At 36.9% G+C, this 22,989-nt stretch overlaps 1 protein-coding gene across 5 annotated transcripts in view; it reads right to left on the bottom strand.

Moving 5' to 3' along the window:
• Positions 1–22,989, bottom strand: part of SLC4A4 (solute carrier family 4 member 4) — a 324,410-nt gene that overhangs the window by 63,539 nt on the left and 237,882 nt on the right. For all 5 annotated transcript variants that reach the window (XM_073237483.1, XM_073237479.1, XM_073237482.1 and 2 more), the window contains 2 exons: positions 19,198–19,469; positions 7,522–7,592 (listed from right to left, as the gene is read on the bottom strand). In XM_073237483.1, coding sequence (XP_073093584.1) covers positions 7,522–7,592; positions 19,198–19,469 — 343 coding nt within the window. The remainder of the gene's footprint in view (positions 1–7,521; positions 7,593–19,197; positions 19,470–22,989) is intronic.

Consider the following 22,989-nt stretch of genomic DNA (forward strand, 5'->3'; position numbering starts at 1 on the left):
CATCTGGGCAAAGACAGAGCTCCCATGGCTCAGAAAACTGGGGCACAAAACAAGATATGGAGCATTCCACAGGACTTTCTAAGATGATCAATTTGTTCACAGCATATCTTGTTTTAGGTAGTGGTTATATGAGTGTGTAACATCATCAAAATTCATTGCAATGAACTGGGATGTTTTAAGGTATGCCTCAATTTAATAAATTTAAAAAAAGGAATCTAATGTGAAAAACAAATCCTAACTGATTCATTTAATCACCTGCTCAGAAGAGACTGACATTAGATTTTGAAATCTTGTCTCTCCCTCTGAGAGCTGGTAAGTGGAAGGAAGCCAGCATACCTTAATGTTCATTGTGTAGATACAGTGTGGGTTAATTGGTTGGTCTCAAAGTTTAAAGTAACCTTTTAAAGAATTTTATCTGTAGGTTAAAGGAATTTTCCAAGAGAGAAATCTCTGAGAATATCATGAGAAGAATTAAAGATGCAATGATGCCACCAATAAATGGAAATAATGGACAATCTGCCTTTTTATCTTGAGGGATGGCTACTCTGGAGTTGTAATCTCTATTGTCATGCTCAAATGCCCTGTGTTATCTGCTGTTTCCCCCTGAAAACACACCCATGCTCCTATGCCCCAGCCCCAGGACAGACCACAGCAGGTAGGAGGCTGATCCCCTCCCACCTTCCAGGCAGACCTGGGGCCTGGCAGTCCTGCTCAGCCATGGGATACCTGAAGAGACCCGCCCTTGCCCTGCTCCTCCCTAGCTTCCCGGCAATACAGTGGGGCTCCTCTTGTTGGAAAAACAAAAATCAAACAAATAAAACTCTAGGTCACATACTACTAGGAAGAAGATAACCTTTCTTCACGCTCATGAAGCTGAAGAGAAAAGGTGTCCTCTTGTTACAGGACACCACAGGGCTCTGTGTGAGGGAGTCTTACTGGTGCCCAGGGGCTGCGTTTCACTGTGACAGACTTTCTATCATGTTCTAATTATGACTGAATGGAAAGAAGGGAATAAGCCTGATGACTCTAAGTCCTGGGACAGGCTCAGTGTGGCAGAGCCATCATGGCTGCACAGACAGAGGGCACAGGAGCCTGTCAGAAGCAGTGGCTTCCAATTTCTTCTCTCCACCAACCATAGTTATGGTGGCAACATGGCCTCATGTAATGATAATGCCACCTAAATGGAGTAACACCAGCACCTAATAATGACTGGGAGATAATGTGCGAGCTGTTAGAAGTCCAACGTATTTATTAGTTGGTTATTTATATTATCTTTGAAGTAAATACTATTATCATCACCATTTCATAGATGGGGAACAGAAGGTGCCACAGCCTGGTAAGCAGCAGAACCCTGCATCTGAAACCAGGCAGTCTGACATAAAAAAATTAGCATCTGAAAGTCCTTCATGAAACACTATGCTGTTTCCACACATAATGGAAACAGGTAGATTTTGGAGTTAAAAAGCTCTGAGTTTAGATGATATGATACTGTACATAAAAAACCCTAAAGATTCCACTCCAAAACTACTAGAACTGATATCGGAATACAGCAAAGTTGCAGGATACAAAATTAACACACAGAAATCTGTAGCTTTCCTATACACTAACAACGAATCAATAGAAAGAGAAATCAGGAAAACAATTCCATTCACCATTGCATCAAAAAGAATAAAATACCTAGGAATAAACCTAACCAAAGAAGTGAAAGACTTATACTCTGAAAACTACAAGTCACTCTTAAGAGAAATTAAAGGGGACACTAATAAATGGAAACTCATCCCATGCTCATGGCTAGGAAGAATTAATATCGTCAAAATGGCCATCCTGCCCAAAGCAATATACAGATTTGATGCAATCCCTATCAAATTACCAGCAACATTCTTCAATGAATTGGAACAAATAATTCAAAAATTCATATGGAAACACCAAAGACCCCGAATAGCCAAAGCAATCCTGAAAAAGAAGAATAAAGTAGGGGGGATCTCACTCCCCAACTTCAAGCTCTACTACAAAGCCATAGTAATCAAGACAATTTGGTACTGGCACAAGAACAGAGCCACAGACCAGTGGAACAGATTAGAGACCCCAGAAATTAACCCAAACATATATGGTCAATTAATATTTGATAAAGGAGCCATGGACATACAATGGCAAAATGACAGTCTCTTCAACAGATGGTGCTGGCAAAACTGGACAGCTACATGTAGGAGAATGAAACTGGACCATTGTCTAACCCCGTATACAAAGGTAAACTCAAAATGGATCAAAGACCTGAATGTAAGTCATGAAACCATCAAACTCTTAGAAAAAATCATAGGCAAAAATCTCTTAGACATAAACATGAGTGACCTCTTCTTGAACATATCTCCCCGGGCAAGGAAAACAACAGCAAAAATGAGCAAGTGGGACTACATTAAGCTGAAAAGCTTCTGTACAGAGAAAGACACCATCAATAGAACAAAAAGGAACCCTACAGTATGGGAGAATATATTTGAAAATGACAGATCCGATAAAGGCTTGACGTCCAGAATACATAAAGAGCTCACACGCCTAAACAAGCAAAAAACAAATAACCCAATTAAAAAATGGGCAGAGGAATTGAACAGATAGTTCTCCAAAAAAGAAATACAGATGGCCAAGAGACACATGAAAAGATGCTCCACATCGATAATTATCAGAGAAATGCAAATTAAAACTACAATGAGGTATCACCTCACACCAGTAAGGATAGCTGCCATCCAAAAGACAAACAACAACAAATGTTGGCGAGGCTGTGGAGAAAGGGGAACCCTTCCTACACTGCTGATGGGAATGTAAATTAGTTCAACCATTGTGGAAAGCAGTATGGAGGTTCATCAAAATGCTCAAAACAGACCTACCATTTGACCCAGGAATTCCACTCCTAGGAATTTACCCTAAGAACGCAGCAATCAAATTTGAGAAAGATAGATGCACCCCTATGTTTATCGCAGCACTATTTACAATAGCAAAGAATTGGAAGCAACCTAAATGTCCATCGGTAGATGAATGGATAAAGAAGATGTGGTACATATACACAATGTAATACTACTCAGCCATAAGAAGTGGAAAAATCCAACCATTTGCAGCAACATGGATGGAGCTGGAGAGTATTATGCTCAGTGAAATAAGCCAAGCGGAGAAAGAGAAATACCAAATGATTTCACTCATCTGAGGAGTATAGGAACAAAGGAAAAACTGAAGGAACAGAACAGCAGCGGAATTACAGAACCCAAAAATGGACTAACAGGTACCAAAGGGAAAGGAACTGGGGAGGATGGGTGGGCAGGGAGGGATAAGGGGGGAGAAAAAGAAGGGGAGTATTAAGATTAGCATGCATGGGGGGAGGGAGAAAGGGGAGGGTGGGCTGCACAACACAGAGAAGACAAGTAGTGACTCTACAACATTTTGCTAAGCTGATGGACAGTAACCGTAATGTGGTTGTTAGGGGGGACCTGATATAGGGGAGAGCATAGTAAACATAGTATTCTTCATGTAAGTGTAGATTAAAAATTAAAAAAAAAAAAAAAAGAAAGAAAGAAAGAAAAGGGGGATTACTCCTTGACAGGATAAAACTACTGGTAAATCAAAGATCAACGCATGCTTTAAATATCCTTAATGTTGATCACTTAAAGGGTGTCAGATGATCAGCTATGGAGGTACTCTTTTCTGATAATATTCCTTTCTCTTAATTAAAAAAAAAAAAAAAAGCAGTTACTGTGTGCTGACCTCCAATGAGTTCTGCACAGTGGTATAGAGGGCATGTCAAAGTGTGGGCAAAGGGTCTGTTTGTTTCTATGCAGAAGATCAAGGCCTAGCTTGGATACCCAGAAAATGAACTAAGATACGATATGAGGAGGAGCTTCCGGCATCAGCACTCTCTGGAGGACTTGTGCCGGGGGATGATCATCAAAAAGCCTCCACAGGGATCCGGACGATGCTGCGGTTGTGGCTGCATCCAGCCCACCGTCTCCTGGACTTGCCATAGGAATGAGGAGGGAGATGTCTAGGCTGGCATGTGCATACAGTGAGACAACGAATTTGACCGGATCTGTACTGTTGGAACTCAACCAGGAGTTGGGAGGGGTGCAAGTTGTAGCACTCCAAAATCTCATGACTATAGACTATCTATGGTTAAAAGAACATATGGGATGTGAACAGATCCCAGAAATGGGCTGCTTTAATTTGTCTGATGGTTCAAGTACAGTTGGACAATATCCATCATATCATAGATAAATTTTCACAAATGCCTAGGGTGCCTAAATGGTTTTCTTGGCTTCACTGGAGATGGATGGTAATTATAGATTTGCTTTGTTTATGTCACCGTATTCCTATTATGTTAATATGTGTGTGCAAATTAGTTAGTAGTTTAAAACCTATACATTCTTAAGGTACTATACAAGAAGATATGTCAAAGAAATAATCAATCCTCCCATGTTTCCTTCATATGCCACATCTATAGCTTTTCTTCTTCCTTCCTAATTACAACCCTTAAATAGAATTCGTGCCTCATATCGAATTTACCGAGTATCATAATTCCTCCAGGTGGTAAAGATACCTCGAGACAAGTGCTGGGCATAGAAGCCACAGGGCATAAATCTGCAAAGAAGTAAAAAGCTAACCTTTGCAAACAATATGGCTTCTCTCTCACTTACCAACTTTACATTTCCCTGTATGGCCCCGGAAGATGACTGGTTAGCCAGAGACGGGTAAGATTCCTCAAGGGAGGAACAACCTAAGACAGGCACAGTCACAGAGGGGCCATCAGGTGAGAATTTGGGGATCAACAGAGGTGAGGCTCAGAACCTCACCCCCCCTGCTTTGAGAGAAATCTTCTGCATCCGTGGATGTCTTGCTGCCCTTGTCTAGCCTGGATTAATACTTAGTCCATAGGCACACACCTGATCATCTGATCATCTACATTTGCCCTCTTACAGCACTAAACTATGTTTTCTACCTTTATCTTGCATCTACCTACCACTTCAGCATTTTATTAAAAATAAAAATAATAATAATAATAGGAGAAATGTGGGATCAACATATAAATCAAGTACAAAAATCAAACGAATATTCATATTTGACCTGATTGTTTATAGGTCATAATGCATGATCAAAACCGAAAGTTTCTGTGATGAATGCCCTTGTACTGTTCACCATGTAAGAATTTATTCACTATGTAAGAATTCGTTCACCATGTAAGAACTTGTTCGTTATGCTTCAGAAGATTGGAGACTGACGAGAATTAGGCTTGAGATGGATTAATGATTGTACATTGAGCGTTGACCCCCCTATACTGAATTTTATTGTTGTTAACAACCATTTGATCAATAAATATGAGAGTTGCCCTCTCAAAAAAAAAATAAAAAGAATAACAAAAAAAAAAGCTCTGAGTTTAAATCATGGTTTGACTATATACTGGTGATACGGCCTTTAGAAGGTTAGATAACCTTTCTAAGCCTCTGTTTCATCTGTAAAACACAGTTAACAACTTACAAATTTATTCTAAGTATTATAAACAGTGTAAAGAGGCTGGCCCTTGGTAGATGCTCAATAAGTGGTAGTTATTACTGATGATACTAAGTAATATTACTTCTTTAATACTCATTTCTAGATCACCTCTCTGTTTTATACATATATATAGTGCATGTGCAAATGACACATAAGAATTGGTATAGCTGGAAAAGGTCAAATGAATAACAGAATAAAAGTTATCCTTTATAATTATACATACACATACATTTTTTCCCTAATTTCTTCTCTAAAGTTGCTCAACACAGCAGCTTAACATTTTAATTAAGGTGTGTAAATGACACACAGGAGGACTGTTGTCCTGGGTACACAGCATTCAGAGGACCTGAAAGGGTAAACATTTCACCTTGCAAATACTGAGGCATCATGGTATACCATCAATACAAGTCTTAGAACCACCCAGACCACAGTTGAAATCTTTCTTCAACTGATTTATGGCTATGTGACCTAGAGCAAGAAAGGTTATTTACCTCCTGGAGCTTCAGTTCCTCTCATCTATAAAGGGGAGATGCCTGGTAGTTTGTGTTAATGATTATAATACATATTAAGGTTTATAGTGATTAGAATATGTGTGAATCACCTGTTCTTGAGTAGCTGCTCTACACATGGTGGCTAAATTATAATCGTTATTGTGACTTTATGTCCTCTATCATCGTCATACCAGAATTCAACCACGACTTCCGTTTGTTTGCCATAAATCTTATAGTGACATTTTATTATATTTATATATCAATTACTAGAGTCACTCCAGGACTTGCTCAAAGGCAGGGCTTAAAAATTCATTAATTTTAAAGCCTTCCTTGATTCATTACAAAAAGAATTAGGTTAGGAGCAATCTCTTTTTAAGTTAGTGAAAGTGAGTGTTCTATTTATTGTTATTGCAAATTAACTTATGGTTTTAATTAATTATGTATTTTTAAAATTTTTAATTAGATTTAAATTTAAATTCTTTGAAGTCAGAAGGTAATCTTTTTCTCTGTTTTAATCAAGTCCTTTTAAGAAGAAGGCTGGCTGGCTCAAAGACTGCAAACTGAATTCTTTTCCACAGGTGGCTTTTACAACATGTACATGCTCTCACATACAATCAAACATGGAAGAAACAGAGAAGCAAAGTTTGGAGAAAATAAGAGAAAATGTTAACCATAAGGGAAGAAGTCAAGAGAGACACAGTACATGAAAACAACAGAGGAAGAGGGTCAAAGAAGTTGTCCAGGAAAGATACAAAACATTTTTTAAAGGGATGTTGTAGGCAGTGATTACATAATATCTGCAGAAGTGTTCTCGTTTCCTGAGAGATGGGCACTCTATCAATACAAGGTATTAGGGTTTCTGTCTTTATAACTGAGAGATTGATATTCTCTGGTAAGATTCCATATCCAGTGTAGAATGAACACAATTGGAAGTCTGAAACAGCACTTTCCCCTTTTTCTCTAACACAAAAGTCTCCTTCCAGTCTGTGATCTTCCATGCAAAACAGCTAATTTTTATAGCTTCGTTCCAGTCTCTTAAAGATCCTTGGTTACAAGCCATGGGAAAGGATATCATGTGACAGAGGCACGGTCCTTTCTAAGTGACAGGGGAAATGTCCTGCTACAATTGCCCTCAGTGAAGAGAACACAGCACCATTTGGTGGTCAGAATTCTTAATCGTACTAGAAAAACAGAGGATATTGTGCTCTCATTTTTGACTTCCCTCATTTTCCCCTGTGAAAATATTTCAAGGTGACAACGGGATATAGCAGTTACATTCCTCAGAAGGTTTATAAACATGTAGTAGGAGAAAATAGTCACTTCAGTTCAAAACAAAAAGTAAAATAAAGCTTACTAGAGCAAAGAAAGTGCTTTATTGTACCTCCACTACCACTGATTATTAAATGTGTTCCTGCTAGGACTGCTGAATGACAGGAGACATCATATTATGACTATTGTAATTAGAGTACACAATATGCAAGTTGTTTAAATATAAGTCACATACTGTGGCAGTAGAAGAAATGGTTGGCAGATCCTCTGGAGCCAATATGGTGTCATTGGATATTGAGATATTAGCTGTAAGAAAAAGACAATTTTTTTTACTATAAGATAAAAGAAAAATTATCTAAATGCATAATTAGGAATCTAAAAGAGCCATCTTCGATAACAACATAAGGGCACAATAAATTTTTATTTATTATAACTGTATTCACCTTTCACCTAGATAAATAACCAAAGATTCGGACACATCTAATAAGATATACTGGCAAATATTTAAGGAAATGGTATTAAAAATTTGTTTCAGGTTTCAAAAAAACAAAAACAAAAAGCTTCTATACTAAAAGGCACTTGATATATTTTTCCAGGTGGAAGAAATGGCTGTTACTAAGTGAGTTGATGAAGGACTTCATGCACAGTCAAATCTCACAAACTGGAGCTTTATTAATTAAGAATTAACTGATTTGGAATTATTTGGAAATTTAGACTGTATATGAGGAAGTCTACTTTAAAAAATGTGTGAAAATTAAAAAGTACTAAATACACAAACTATATAAATACAGTGGGATAAAGATTTAATTTAAAAAATTATCTTAACATAATTTGGCATCATTTATAGATTTATTAAGATGACCCTTGCAGAAGAACCTAATTTATTTATAAAACCATTATTCCTCTTGGAAATAGTTCATTGCTATTTTTTCTCTATAGGTCTAAAACATAGTACTTAAAAAACATTCTGTAACTAAAATATTTTTCTTTCTCAGATAAGCCATTTTCTTATTATATGAAGCTTTTTATATTATAAAATAAATTGTTACTCAGAATCTCTAAACTTATGGAAATACTGTGAAATAACACATCAGGACTTTTTGTCTTTGAAAATCACAATTCATTTTTTTCTTAATTGAAGTATTGTTGATATACAATTTTATGTTTGTTTCAAATGTACAACACAGTGGTTCAACAGCTACCCAGATTATTAAATCCTCACCCATTCTAGTGTGGCAATGTAGAAAGATGTTGCAGCATCGTTGGCTACATTGAACTACTGTCCCTGTGACCAATTTATATTATAATTGCAAATTATTGTGCCCCTTTATGCCCCTCACCTCTGCCCCTCACCCACCCTAAGCCCTCCCCCTTGGTAACTATTAGTCACTTCTCAGTGTCTCTGTGTCTAATGCTGTTTTTCTCCTTTTGTTTGCTTTGTTTTTTTATTCCACAAATAAGTGAAATAATATCATATTTGTCTTTCTCTGCCTGGCTTATTTTACTGAGCCTAATACTCACTAGATCCATCCACATTGCTGCAAATGGCAGGATTCCTTTTCTTTTTATGGCTGAATAATATTCCATTGTGTATATGTACCACCTCTTCTTTTTCCCTTCATCTTTTGATGGACACATAGGGTTGCTTCTATATCTTGACTATTGCAAAAAGTGTGGCAATAAATATAAGGGTGCATATGTCTTTCTGACTCCTGGATTTTGTTTTCTTTGGGTAAATTACTAGAAGTGGAATTACTGGATTGAATGGTATTTCTATTTCTAGTTTTTTGAGGAGACTTCATACTGCTTTCCACATGGTTGCACCAACTTGCAGTCCCACTAACAGTGTAGAAGGGTCCCCACATCCTCACCAACATTTATTATTTCTTGTCTTTTGGATAGTGACCATTCTAAACACGGTGAGGTGATATCTCTTGTGGTTTTGATTTGCATTTCCCTGATGATTAGCGATCACATACTTAATTGATCATCTAGATTGCTATTAATGGCCCCTGAGCACCACCTGCCTACCCCCACCCCGAAGCCCCCAGGATGCCTTTTTAGTTTGCCATCTATTGGTTCCTGTCTATGTAAAAAACTTTCAAGGGGAAACAAATAGGTTTATCTAACTGTTGAAATTTAGAAAATCCCTGAGGGAAGACTAGAAGGGGCATGTCTTGGTCACTTTTTCCCCAGAAACTTCCCAAACTGGCACTTAACTAACAAAAACTTAGAAGTATTTCTTTATTATTCAACCTTAAAAAAGAAGGAAATCCTGCCATTTCTAAAAACATGGAAGAAACTGGAGGGCAATATGGTAAGTGAAATAAGCCAGAAGATGACAAATATTGCCTGGTACCATTTATTGATGAAATCTAAAAAAGAAAGTCAAATGCAAACAAACTGTGAATGGAATGGTGTTACTACGAACTGGAGAGTGGGGAAAATAGGGAGAGGTTGGTAAAAGGGTACGAACTTTCAATTATAAGAGGCATAAGGTCTGAGGGTCTAATATATAACATGGTGACTATAGTTGCTGCATTTTATAAATGAAATTTGCTAAGAAAGTAGAACTTAAATGTTCTCACCAAATAAAATAAATATGTGAAGAGATTGATGTGTTAATTTGATGGAAATCCTTTCACAAACACATACATATATGAACTTATTACATTGCACACTTCAAATATATTACAATTTTATTGGTTAATTATACTTCAATAGATTTAAAAATACATTTCTTTACTGTCAATAAAAGAAGCTAGGAAAGGAGCCATTTAATGATTACAAATTTAAAGGCAAGAGAAATTAAATAAGGAAACAAATAAAAGGGGGGAAAATTAGTTTGAGTTTTCCTCAATTTTGGAATCCATTCTGATCTTTGAAGGTCCTGGAATTGTAAAACTTCTAACCTAAAGCTAGCTGCTGCCAGGGCTTCCCTATTTTCTTGGCATCTTTTCTTATTTTCTGTTTCATTACAGTTCACAGAAAGAATCAAAATGGGCTAAAGACACTTGCCAAGCAACAAAATCAAATACAATTCATTCCCAAAAGGAAGATGTTTGTAAACTACTAATAATAAAATCTAGATTTTTGTTACTATTTTGCTCTCAAAAGTTTAAAGTACATTTTCTTACATTAGTCCCTTTGCTCATTTAAAACATGAGAGCATGTAACAGGTATACTTTATTACCTGTTTTGTGTTGGATGGGACTCTGAAACAAAATACTCCAGGTTTCTTGCCCAAGACAATAAATCCATCCAGAAGTAGAGATGCTACCAAAACTTTGCTTGGCATTCTTTCATTTCCCACCCAGTATTTCTAGCCTTCAAAGTTAAAGTGATTTATGTGGCACAGAATTCAAGGTGGGATAGTTAGATGATGTGAATCTCAAATGTGAGCTGAAATGTCTACCCCGTCCAAGGGTTTGAAGGAAAACAGTCTATGTAAACTCATAGGCACTATTTAGATGGTGTCAGGGAAGCTTTTCTTCCTGAGCTAGACTCCTTAATGGAATTTTTTGAGCTTCCTGTCACAAGAGAGTGAAGGTCTTCTTGCAACACACTTTTCCAATAAAAACAAGGAGGAAGGAGTGAGGGGGGAAAGATATTCAAGGTTCCTTCTTTGTTAAATAAATGACAGGTAACAAAGACCACAAACTAAAAATAGGATTCCAATCTGAACTTTTAGTATTTGTTTTTCCATGTTCTGGACATATGTCAATTCTGTGTATCTAAATTCCTTTTACCTTATCAGTTTTCCTCTGAGACAAGCTATTAAAGCACATTGGTTCTCAAAATCCCAAAGACCAAAAAGACAGTAAAAAATATGAACTTTTACTACTTATTTTAATAAGTAGCTGCTTCAAGAGGAAGAGTTCAAAATAAACATCTAAACTAGCACTTCCACACAAACGTATTGGCAGAATATGGTAGAATCCATAAATAAGATTAAAAGTATATTCTTTAAGCTCACAGAAGAAAAAAATATCAATTCCAATTGGGAGGCCTGGTTTTGAGAGTCACGGGTCACCATTTGGATCTAGTGGATCCAATGTAAATATTTTGGCAACCAACTGCAGAATGATCAGTGTATACAGAGTTTACAGTATCCTTAATTAGGATTCTGGAAAGGTCAAATAGAAAAGTCCAAATACATTGCACTCTGTCTTCACTATTTGCTAGCACCTTGGCTTATAAACCAAAGAAACTCTACCCTAAGAATTTGGTTAATTTAGAATCGGCCAATTGTCACTGGGACAGTCTATGTCCTGTACTTGGTTTTAGGGAGTTCCCACAGGTTGATAGTTTTATATTCCCTGGATTTTCACTTCTTGATCTTCCTTCCTGTGAATTCTAGTTGATCCTCTGGAACAGGGAAATAAACATTGTCAGTAACAGACATTTAAAAATGTGCCTTGGAGTTTTCCATCTTAAGCTGGCTTTTTTTCTTTATGTTTACTGAAAATCCAGACAAAGAACAGGCTACAGGAACTACAAGCAGAAAAAGGAGGTGACATCCCTGTGTCCATGTTTGTGCACCTCTTGCTGCATCGGGAATATCAATTGCACAGAGTATCAACTGTTCACCTTCTTTATTCTCTAGCGACCTGGCACCAGGGACTACTGTGCTTCACACATCAGCAGTAACTATACCATCAGGAATTTGCACAAAAGCTCAGTTGATGCCAAGATCAAGTACAGACAACAACTGGCCACAAAAGCAGGTGTTTGCTTTGACGTTCCACCACATCACAATGTGGAGAAAGGAGGCCTAGGAGAATTGGGCTGCAATTCCGGCTCCTCCTCTTCCTGGAGCCTAGTGTCCCCAAATTCCCTTGCCACATTATCTAGTGGAAGTTACCTCATTCCTTTTGATCACAGGTCCTTCATTTGTGAAATTGGATTTGAAATCATCCACCTCAAAGGTTACTGTGCAGATTAAATAAGACAACATAGGCCAAACTTAGCACAGTGTCCAGTACTGGGTAAGATCTGACAAATGGCAGCTAAGATTACTACTAGCTTTAAGACTTGGAGAAAGTAGAACATCACCCCTGGAAAGAATGTCAGCTTTCTCAGAAGGTTTATGTGATGGTTAAGTACATATACATTAGAATATATATTAAAATATAGTTTATTAAAATCCCCAAGTAAAATGTCTGGTGCTTGGATACTTGACTGGTGCTTAATAAATGGTAACCAAATGCAAATCTATACCCTCAGCTTAGCTTCTTAGGGTTATAATAATGTGGAACTGATTAACCTGCTCTTAATAGAAAGAATTTATGAGTATTTGCTGTAATAATTAAACTTCAGTGTTTTATTCCATTCTGTTTAATAAAGCAACATCTTATGGAAACTGAGTAACTAGAATAGGTACAAAATAAAATTGAATAAGCTTGTTTGGCCATGTCAGGTTTATTTAAGGGTCCTGGATAATTTGAGAACACAAGTGCCTCTTGATTAAGTCAAATATTTACACTTTAAATTTCCAGATCAATAAAAGGGCAAAAATGGCTTTCATAGAGACAAGGTAAATGAAGAAAATGTTGGAAGAAGTAGCTCTTAGGGAAATTACCAGCCACTCTCTCAGTCTTAAATCTTAAAACAAACAAATTGAAGTTTTTCCTTCACTTTTTCTTGTCATAATTCTTTTTGTTTCCCTAAGTATTTTTATCAAGCCTTACACTTGAGATTTCCATTGTAACTAGGCAAGTTCAAGTCACGGCCCTCTTCAATCCATGGACATTCTTTCCCATGTCCACCTGTGACACCACACTGCAAGTTGAAGAGCTGAGAAACTATCTGCTATGAAGCTGGATATATTCAGCCACTATTTTCACAAAACCTTTTCTTCCATACCTGCCTATCATTACATATAAGATGTGTACAGACATTATTTTGGGGTAAGTTTTCCAAATCTGTTTTTAATAAACCCAGTGCTAGAGAATTATCCAGGTCTGGCCATTACTCAAATTCACTGCTTCTCCTTTTCTGATTCCTGCTAGTGTTATATAGAAATTGATAAAATATAGGTTAGGGCAGTAAGAGGAAAAACCAAAATGATGGATCATTCAAGCATCTATGGTTTTCTCAAAAGACCATCTTACTGTGAATGATAAAATGTCAGCTATACTGGTGCAGTATCCTCACAAAAATTCAACCTAAGTAGGGCTATACCAGAAGACCTTGCACCTCTGCTTTAACCATTAGTCTATGATTTAAATTTGCTATATAATTTAAAGGGAATGACACTTAATAAAAATAAAATGGCATAGAATACAGTGCCGGTCATGGAAGAAAAATTAGGATTACCTTTTACTTCCAAATTTTCTCTTAATGGACTAATTATTAGACACATATTGACTATAATATGGGACCACAGGAGAAATGATCCAGGAGCTCTTTTTAATGGTTATAACATATTGGTGCACAGCATTTATTAAGATAATAGAAAAATTATATAGAAAGAAATGGTAATGAAATTCCACTCTGGTGATAACCATGTTAGAGGATCTTGGAAGCCTCCTCACACTGTCAATAAAACAAAGGTGTGGAAATGAAAGCCATGGCTGCTTCCAGTCACTTGTCTTGATCTTGTTGTTTCACCCCAGTGAAAAAGCCTTATTTTACTTAGAGATACTGAGTGTCTGAGAAAGGCTTTATTCCTCTTAATCATTCATCCATTATTGAGCACGTTCTCCCTGGAACTGTCAACAATGAATCAATAAAATATACCCCATCTGTTAACAATGAATTACAGTGTCTGTCCCCTTGAGGGGATTTTTCTAATTTTGTTTATCATTTTTAGCAAGGTTTCTTTCCCTCCAGATACAAAGCAAACACCTGGTCAGAGAATTAATTTTGATCTTTTCTAAAATATTCACATGTCCCTGATTGTATAGTCACTGCAACCTTGGCACATTAACAAATGAACATAAGTACTAGAGTAGAAACTTATTTCTAAAGTCTAGGTCAAATGAAAATCTGACCTCTGTTTATTCAAAAAGTAATTAATGCTATTTTAAAAACAACACATTTTATAAAAACCAATGGCGGTGTGTGTGTGTGTGTGTGCGTGTGTGTGCGCACATGCATGTATTCTACTTCATTGCAAGTAACACAATTCTTAAACAGCAATGAAACAGGTCCTCAGTAAATTTCTGTTGATGGCAGAAGGGGAAAGAAAAAAAAAGCAAGAGAAGGAGGGGAGAAAAAGGAAGGAGAAAGTCCATGTCCCATTCCCCATTTGCAAAATTCTAGTATGTATGGACTTTTTTTATATATGTACATTTTAAGTTAAGGTATGATTGATATACATTCTTATGAAGGTTTCACATGAAAAACAATGTGGTTACTACATTCACCCATATTATCGAGCCTACCCCCCATATCCCACTGCAGTCACTGTCCATCAGTGTAGTAAGATGAAGATGCCACAGAGTCACTATTTGTCCTCTCTGTGCTACACTGTCTGTCCTCTAATCCCCCCACACCATGTGTACTAATCATAATACCCCTCAATCCCCTTCACCCTCCCTCCTACCCACCCTTCCTCTCCCCTCCCCTTTGGTGACCGCTAGGCTATTCTTGGAGTCTATGAGTCTGCCGCTGTTTTCTAGCATTAATGTTTTGAATGAATTAGATAGATTCCTCTTGGAAGAACTGAACATCTTGCCTCTAAGACTTAAAGCCTCCTTCCACATGACTATGTACTGTGTACAACAGTTTCATAGTCTTGAGATTCAGTAGAATAGTAAGTACTAAATGATTTATGATACATTAAACTCCTTAACAGTTTGTCCCTTAAATACAGCTTCAATGTTTCATATTTATCTATAGCAGCCCAGTAGTTGTTAATTTTTCTTTTGGTAGGCTTCCAGTAGAAGCCTAATTACTATCTTTCTCTAGGAAAATTTCAGGGAATATTAAATATCTGAACCCCTTTAAAAGAACACAATGAGAAGATTAAACTGTCTGGGGCATCTTTCATGAGACAGTGAGAAATTAAATAAATTTTTTTTTTACTCAATGTCTATTAGATGCCAAACAGTCTTACATACACTATATTATTTAATCCTTACAGAAAACCCTAAGAGTAGGTAAAGTTACTAACCCAGCTCACAGACTATGAAACAAAGAGATTAGGTAATTTAATGAGCCTCGCCCAGACTCACCTGCTGGTCAGAACCAGAATCCAAACTCAGTCTCCTTCACTCTGAAGCACACACTGTTTATGCTTTATCACATTAACAGTTTTGTAAATTGGGATGTTGGTGATGAAATGAAATATTGTGAATTATCCTTCATTAGGTATTTTTTGATTTTCACTTTCAGCTTTTGAACTGAACCATCTTTCTCACACATCTCTACTGTGTAGTCATCAAGGCACAGTGGGGATCATGACATCTATTACCTCTACATTAACTAACAGCTATCCCATTTCTAAGAAAAGGAAATTTTAGCACAAACACCATGAATTCACCCAACTGATTGGTCAAAGTTCATGCTAATTTCCCTTTTAGCCCTTGCAACTGACCTACCTTAGTTCTTCAGTAAATGTGAACCTAGGTTTATGACTTGGGTTCCTGAGCAAGAGATGTGGGAGAGAGGAAGGGCAGAAAAGACGCATTAAGAAAAGGAAACTGAGGAAGTGATGAGGTGTTTTTCATAAGCCAGAGAGAACAAGAAAGACCTAGAAAGAAACCAGAGCTTTCCTAGTGGTTAGTGACCCCTATTTCCTTTCCTGTAAAACCACTTCTCAGTTTGCAGGATCACCACTCCATCTGCACAGTTGGTGGTTCAGTTACATACAGTTCCAGTGTTGAAAAACGAGTCATCTGCCAGTTTAAATATTATTGATTCACTGACTGAATTATTTTACTAGGAGTGCATGTTGCGATAAAAGGCCCATTTATTGTTTTTAGAAGACTTACTCTAGCAGTACATGCAACTGCATTATTCTCTATCATTTTCAGTTTGCTACCACAAAGTACTAAATTTATGGTGGATCTATGCAGTTTTCTATCAAAAAAGTATTAAGGTTATAGAAGAAATACACAATCATTTATCTTAAGGGTTTTATCAAACATGAGACTGCCATGGAAATGTAACTATCCATATTCCTTTTTCCAAAACAGAAACAGATTTCATCCCCATAGGTTTAAGTGATTTCTCGCATTCATGTACATATCTTTCATGAATGCTATTCAACTGGATGACTCTAAAAAATACAGGGTGCTACCAAAAGTCTTGTTACAGAATGATGAGGAGTGGTTTGTTCTATCATTCATACTTACTAACTCTAAATTTTAATAAATAGTAACAGCAATAATATTGGCAGTTAACATTTACTTACTTGTTACATATTAAAAAGTATCCTAAGAACCTTATCTGTAATACCCCATTATTTTTCTTCAAAATAATTCTATCACGAAGCTATTATTATTAAGCCCATTTTACAGATGAGGAAGGCAAACCTACTTTAAGGAGTTTGGCCAAAGTCAAACATCGGGCATTATCTAAACTGGAACCTGAGCACAAGATTTTTCTAACTCCAAAACCCTGCTACATTGCTACATTGGTACCACCTAGAGGTAGTAGAAATTGTGAGAGTCTTTCTAAGATTAGGCCTAGCTATTTAGGACAGGCTTTTTATGCATTCTAGGGAAAACAGGTCAAGGGGAAAGCTATCTATCACCGCTTCAGCCAGTATTTGCCACAAGTGTAAAACAGGTTTAAGCCTCAGTATTATCACTTTTTCAAGAAAACAAAGATCTTCTTAGAAGGAAAACTACATGTAAAATCTTGTCGTATTTTTCACAACTACAACACATTCAAATGTCTTCTTTGGTCTCATATTCTCTACTAGCATCCAATTAAAACAATGAATGCAAGTTTCCATTAGCCTCAGGTGGTATGGGATGATACTGGGTAGATCTTTGACGTGGGTTAGCAAAGCCTTCATTCATAAAGCTTTATGACCACCTCAAACCCTGAAACAACTGAATAGTATTGTTTTCCTTTAGAAAATCTTGAAGTATGATTACTCACACTTGCCTAAGAAGTCAGCTTATGGACTATTCCACAAATAAATACAGACATATAGATAGATGGCAATAAATGAACAAGAAAGTTCAACCTCCACAATTAAATGTCTGTGATGCTGTCTTTTGAATGTGTGTAGTTTGGACTTCTCCTGAAAGCTCAGCATGGATGGTTGCAGAGGGTTTACCCCTTCCTCTCCTGAGAAGAGCTCTATGTAGTTGTACATCTGTGTGTCTCTGGGAAACATACTTAATAGATTCTCATAATACTATCTATCATGTACTGAGTGCTTACTCTTTTGCAAACACTTTTTAAGTTAGGAAATACTTCTAATCAGTATACATCTTAACAATAATAGACTTTTATAACAATAATAAGTTTCTAAAAATATGTCATTCATGTTGCCTGAATCTTTAAATTTCCACTTTGCACCTGTCTCTACTTTGCTTTTAAGCCCGGGTTTTAATTTAATGTGATTTTCCTTCAACAAGACAAAAAGAACCCATGAATACAAAGCCCAACAATGCCTGGTCTTTTCATCACTGTTACTGACTGGCCCATATTTAGAAAGATGCTCTTCTCTTTTCTCTGACCATTCAAGATTCATATGAATCTTTAAGTCCTTTAGGACTTCTCCACTAAAGTGGCAGAGAAGAATGCTGATACACCACCAAAATACCTGGGAGGAATCTGACACAGCCTGCCATAAGCATGAAAATTCTTCATAGTATCTTGTTTAGTTTTTAAATTTGTAATGATTTTGCATTCTAGTCTATAGTATAACCACATTTGTTTTACTAGAATTTAAGTAAAAGCGGATATTGCATGAATGTGCCCTATATTTATGCCCAGTCCTCAGGCCACTGCTATACTTCTGTAAGACCTTTATTAAAAAGCATGGATTGTATATCAACTTTTATTTTAAAAGACAATTGACCTGTGGCTAATTGTATAACTTGGGATCACTAGCACTATTGCCATTTAATTGTCTGACAAAAATGTCCACCCTTGCTTCTACTAGAGCACATGTAAAGCCACAACTGTCTCCAAGTGTCTTTTTTCTCAAATGACTTCCATATTATAAAATGATGATGAATGACTCCAGGAAAAACCCTAGTGACCAGTGGAGCACTTTTTTGTGAAAAAGCTCTGATGCTGCTTCAGGTTTGCAAGACGGATGTTAAAGTACTAAAATATATAGAATCATGCTCCTTACCCAGAACTCATTTTTATGTCTTTCCTAACTCAAGAATATAAATCTTCTCTGAAAACATAATATTTCTACTTTTCTTTCTTATTTATGTGTTCAGTACAGATGAACTATAAAGCTTTACTTTACCACTGACTCCAGCCTGGATTTCTTTTAAATTCATATTTCAAATTACACCAAGTGAATCAGATTCTCATCTGTTCTATAAGCTTAAAATAATCAACTTAGAGTTTTCTTAAGGAAAAGATTCCTACAGCAATATGCAGCAAAATATGGGATAGAAGTTCAGAGGAGTAGATTTGTCTGGTTCTTACAACTGTCAATATATGTACCTGGTTCCTCACCTATCAGATAAGAAGATCAAGAATAATGTGCACAAAATTTCCTTGCAAATTCTAAAGTGTGAGTTCATTTCAAAGTATTGAGATAATTATTTTCACATTCCAGAGCTCCCCATTTCACTGTGATTGAATCACAGGGCTAAGATACCTCAGGCACTGAGACTTGAAATTCAGCAGGATGGTTTCTCAGATGAAATAAAGTAAAACCTTTTCCTGAGGATCATGATACCACGTTGAAAGTTTGCATGCATGGAGCCTACACCTCCCCCCAAGCCCAGGGTAAGCACAAAACTAAGCATGATTATGTCACCTGGGCCAGGCGGCACGCAGATGCAGGAGAAGTGAGTATTGTAGCCCACTTTGAAGTCAGAGTTGATGGGGTAGTAATCGGCTAGCTTAATCATCTTCTTAAAAGCATCATAAATAAAGATGAAGCTAATCAGAGAAGAGAAGCCCTCTTCGGTGAAGCGAGTGAAGTACTGAACCAAGAAGCTGGCATCAGTGGCCACCAGCACGAGACACAGGAAGGCTGACCACAGGCCAATCCAAAGGCGAAACTCCAAATAGTCAAAATTATGGTCCCTAGAAAGAAGAAAGAAAGGTATTTAGACTTCTCCTCAATGGAACACAAAGAAAAACATAAAACTACCAAATGACTGCATATAACTGCTAGATATTCAAGATCACCACAAAATACAAAGCTTATTCTGGATTTTATCCAAAAGTATTAAGTTTAAGGATTTTATCTAGGAATATTATTATGCTACCTTAAATAATTCCAGCAGTTTGAAAAAACACATCAAAATAGTCATGCCATTTATATGTGTACACCACATTAATTTTCTCATTAAAAAAATAGGGTCCCTGCCTTCATGGAGTTTACAGAATCAACATATGAAAGTAAAACACTGGTACCCAGTATGCATTCAATAAATGTTTCTGACCTTTACTGGCGAATGAAGACACCAAGACAGACGTGTTCTCTGTTCCCAAGTCATTACAGCATGCTGAGGGAGGCAAGCTGATAAACATCACCACACTATAAAATAATAGGTGATATCTCAAGGTTCCCACACAGTGTCAGTAAAGGGGGAGTAGCTAATTCTGGCTGGGGGCACAAGAGAAGTTGCAGAAAAACCTCAAGGTATATAAGGATAAGTAGGAACTTTCTGGACAGACCACGAAGAGTACTTCAAAAAGGCACGTGGCAACAGACTGCATGTAATGTTCACTGTGGAGAGAGTGCCACCAACACAATGAGATGAGACTAGATTCGGAGGCTGTGACCAGACCAAGAAAGGCTGTCCTGCCATCTGACAGCCAGATGCCCCCACCTCTCACGAAGCTTGCCTGCAGACATGATCTCTGTCTCCTGAGGCTGTGTGTGAAGCATGTTGCAGCCATCTATGCCTGTCCCACAGCAGTCAGAACAGGCCACCTCTATCTAAGGGGAATGTTTTTTTGATGCCCTTTCCGTTTCTTAGAAGTATCTTAGTTCAAGATTCACATTTGGGAAAAGAAGGGTCAAATGTTGACATTTTACCTCATCATACTGATTCCTTTAAAATTATGTGGAGAGTGCTTTATAGTATTTTTTTTCTCATAATTTGTGATGAAAATGCAGATGGTAGCAGTCACATTTCTTGTATGAGATATAAGAAAAAAATTAAGGATCATAGATGCTTGAAGCTCTACAGCCTTGCTTTTAGACAATGAGTTTCTGATAACCATTATTATATGTTTTAATACTTTCCTGAAGGCATTGTATCAATGCTTTCACCACCACCGACACAGCATGGAGTCCCCAAACCTTTGCCTTATTATTACAAGCATCTCCTTACTAATATCCATGTTTGCCCTGCTCAAAGCCATTTTCTATGTCACAGTCAAAATGATCTTTTAAAATTTAAATCAGATACCCCCTCTAAACCTCTGGATAGCTTCGCACAGCTCCTAGAACAAAATTCAAGTTCTGTACCTAGCATGGGGACTGGGACCTAGAAGGTTTCCAATAAAGACTTGCTAGATAAATTAAGGCACACCTGCGGCTTAGAACTTGACTGAGACAGTTATTGATGTTGGCCTATGAACAGTCGCAGGTTACCAGATGATTGAGTGAGAAATGTATACAATATTAGAATTATAAGTTCCTTAGATGCTGTAATGGTTAATTTTATGTGTCAACTTGGCTAGGCCACTGGGTGTCCAGACATTTGATCAAATACTATTCTGGGTGTTTCTATAAGAGTGGTTTTGATGAGATTAACATTTTAATTGGTAGACTGAGTAAAGCAGCTTGCTTTCTACAATGTGGGGGGGCCTCATCCAATCAGTTTTCCAACTATAGGACAAAATACCAGCCAACCCCCAGCACAACAGAATTCTACAAACTGCCTATGGACTTTATCTGTAACATCAGCTCTTCCTAGTTCTGCAGCAGACTGTCGTCAGACTGGAACTGGACATCAGCTCTCCTGCATTTCCAGCCTGTTGGCTCACCCTGCAGATTTTGGATTCACCAGCCTCTGTAATTGTGTGAGCCAATTCCTTATAGTAAATTTCTTTATATATACATATACATACATACACACACACACACATGCACACATATTTTCTTGGTTTAATATGTTTATTATTTGTTTCTCTGAAAATTCCTGACTGATACACATACCAATTAGTCAATTATGCCTCACTTTACAGGCAAGGACACAGGGCCAATAAAAGTTAAGTTGTTTGTCCAAGGCCAAGATTTCAAAGTTTTAGTGGCAGAGCTGGACCAAAAACCAAATCTCTGTATTCTTGGACCAGTCCTTTTAAGAATTACACTGTAGTTTCTCTATGTAATTTGTATTTAGTTCATGAGAGGGTAGGCCTTGAAATCATTGTCGTTGGTCTCCCTCTTCTCACCAAACAGCACAAAGTGGACTATGTTACCAAAGCAGGAGATTATTAACACTTGGGGAGGAAGTTCTCTTCTATGGATCTCCTAGAATCCTTCTGAAGGCATCTATGCATTCCTTTACAGTTCTCTTCATGTCTGCAACCCCACTGTTTAATCCAATGCATGTCTTTGTGAGATAAGAAGACTATAGAAAAAGCTAAATTCTAGGAATTTGAAATAACTTACATTATCACATAATAAAGCAGTCTCCAAGTCACAGCCAAGAAACACTTCTATTACTTCTGAGCCAACAGACTTTCTTTTCTTAAAACAGAAGTTTTAAGCTATTACCTATTTTTGCTTTCCTAACAAGACAAAAGTTAGAGCAATCTTGATTTGTTCTAAGAATGTTGTTTGCCTACAGAAGTGATGTTTACAAGACAGAATGAGACACAAATCCATCAACTAGCTTGTGTTTAGGAACACTATCAGTTTCAGTACAAAGGAAAAAATGCATGTATAAACTTAGATCTTAGGACCTAAACAATACACCAAAAGAGCTGCTTTAAAATACTTAAACATTCCCAGAGTAGCTCTATATGACTGACCTAAATAAAATCACTGAAATCAATTGCACTTCATTATAAAAGTGGTATGTTTACAGCAGCAAGAAGAAAGAAGAATATGAGATGAGAAACTTTTCTAAACAGGTTGATCGATAATAATGACTACAATAAAATGACAATATTACATCCAATGAGGCTATTAGTCCCCTCGGTGCCAAGTTTAAGTGGTAATTAAGTTATAAAAAGTAACAGGAAATGACAGTAGAGACAAAAGAAACTGGAGAATTAGAAGGAGAAAATGGGTTTATATCCTTATGGTATCACAGTGTTCCTAGATATTTTGAATTATAGTTTCTGAGAAGCATAAACCCAAGTACAAACTCAGAACTCATATTTGAAACATGCTACAGAAATTAATGCCAGCCACTGACAAATATAGACTTCCTCCTAAACCAAATGAATTAATCCAGCTATGTAACAAAATAAAATAATCACTTGACGGCCTCTAATGACTGAAATTACCCAAAGATTATAAGGAAAAATATTGAATGACTAAATGACAATCATACAGGTTAAAATCTACCTTCAGTTACGAAGTTGCTGCATGCTTTCAACACAGTGTTAAAACTTCTTTCAGACTTCTCTCTCAAGAGAA

This window comes from Manis javanica, chromosome 5 (assembly GCF_040802235.1).
Source record: "Manis javanica isolate MJ-LG chromosome 5, MJ_LKY, whole genome shotgun sequence".
Taxonomy (NCBI): domain Eukaryota; kingdom Metazoa; phylum Chordata; class Mammalia; order Pholidota; family Manidae; genus Manis; species Manis javanica.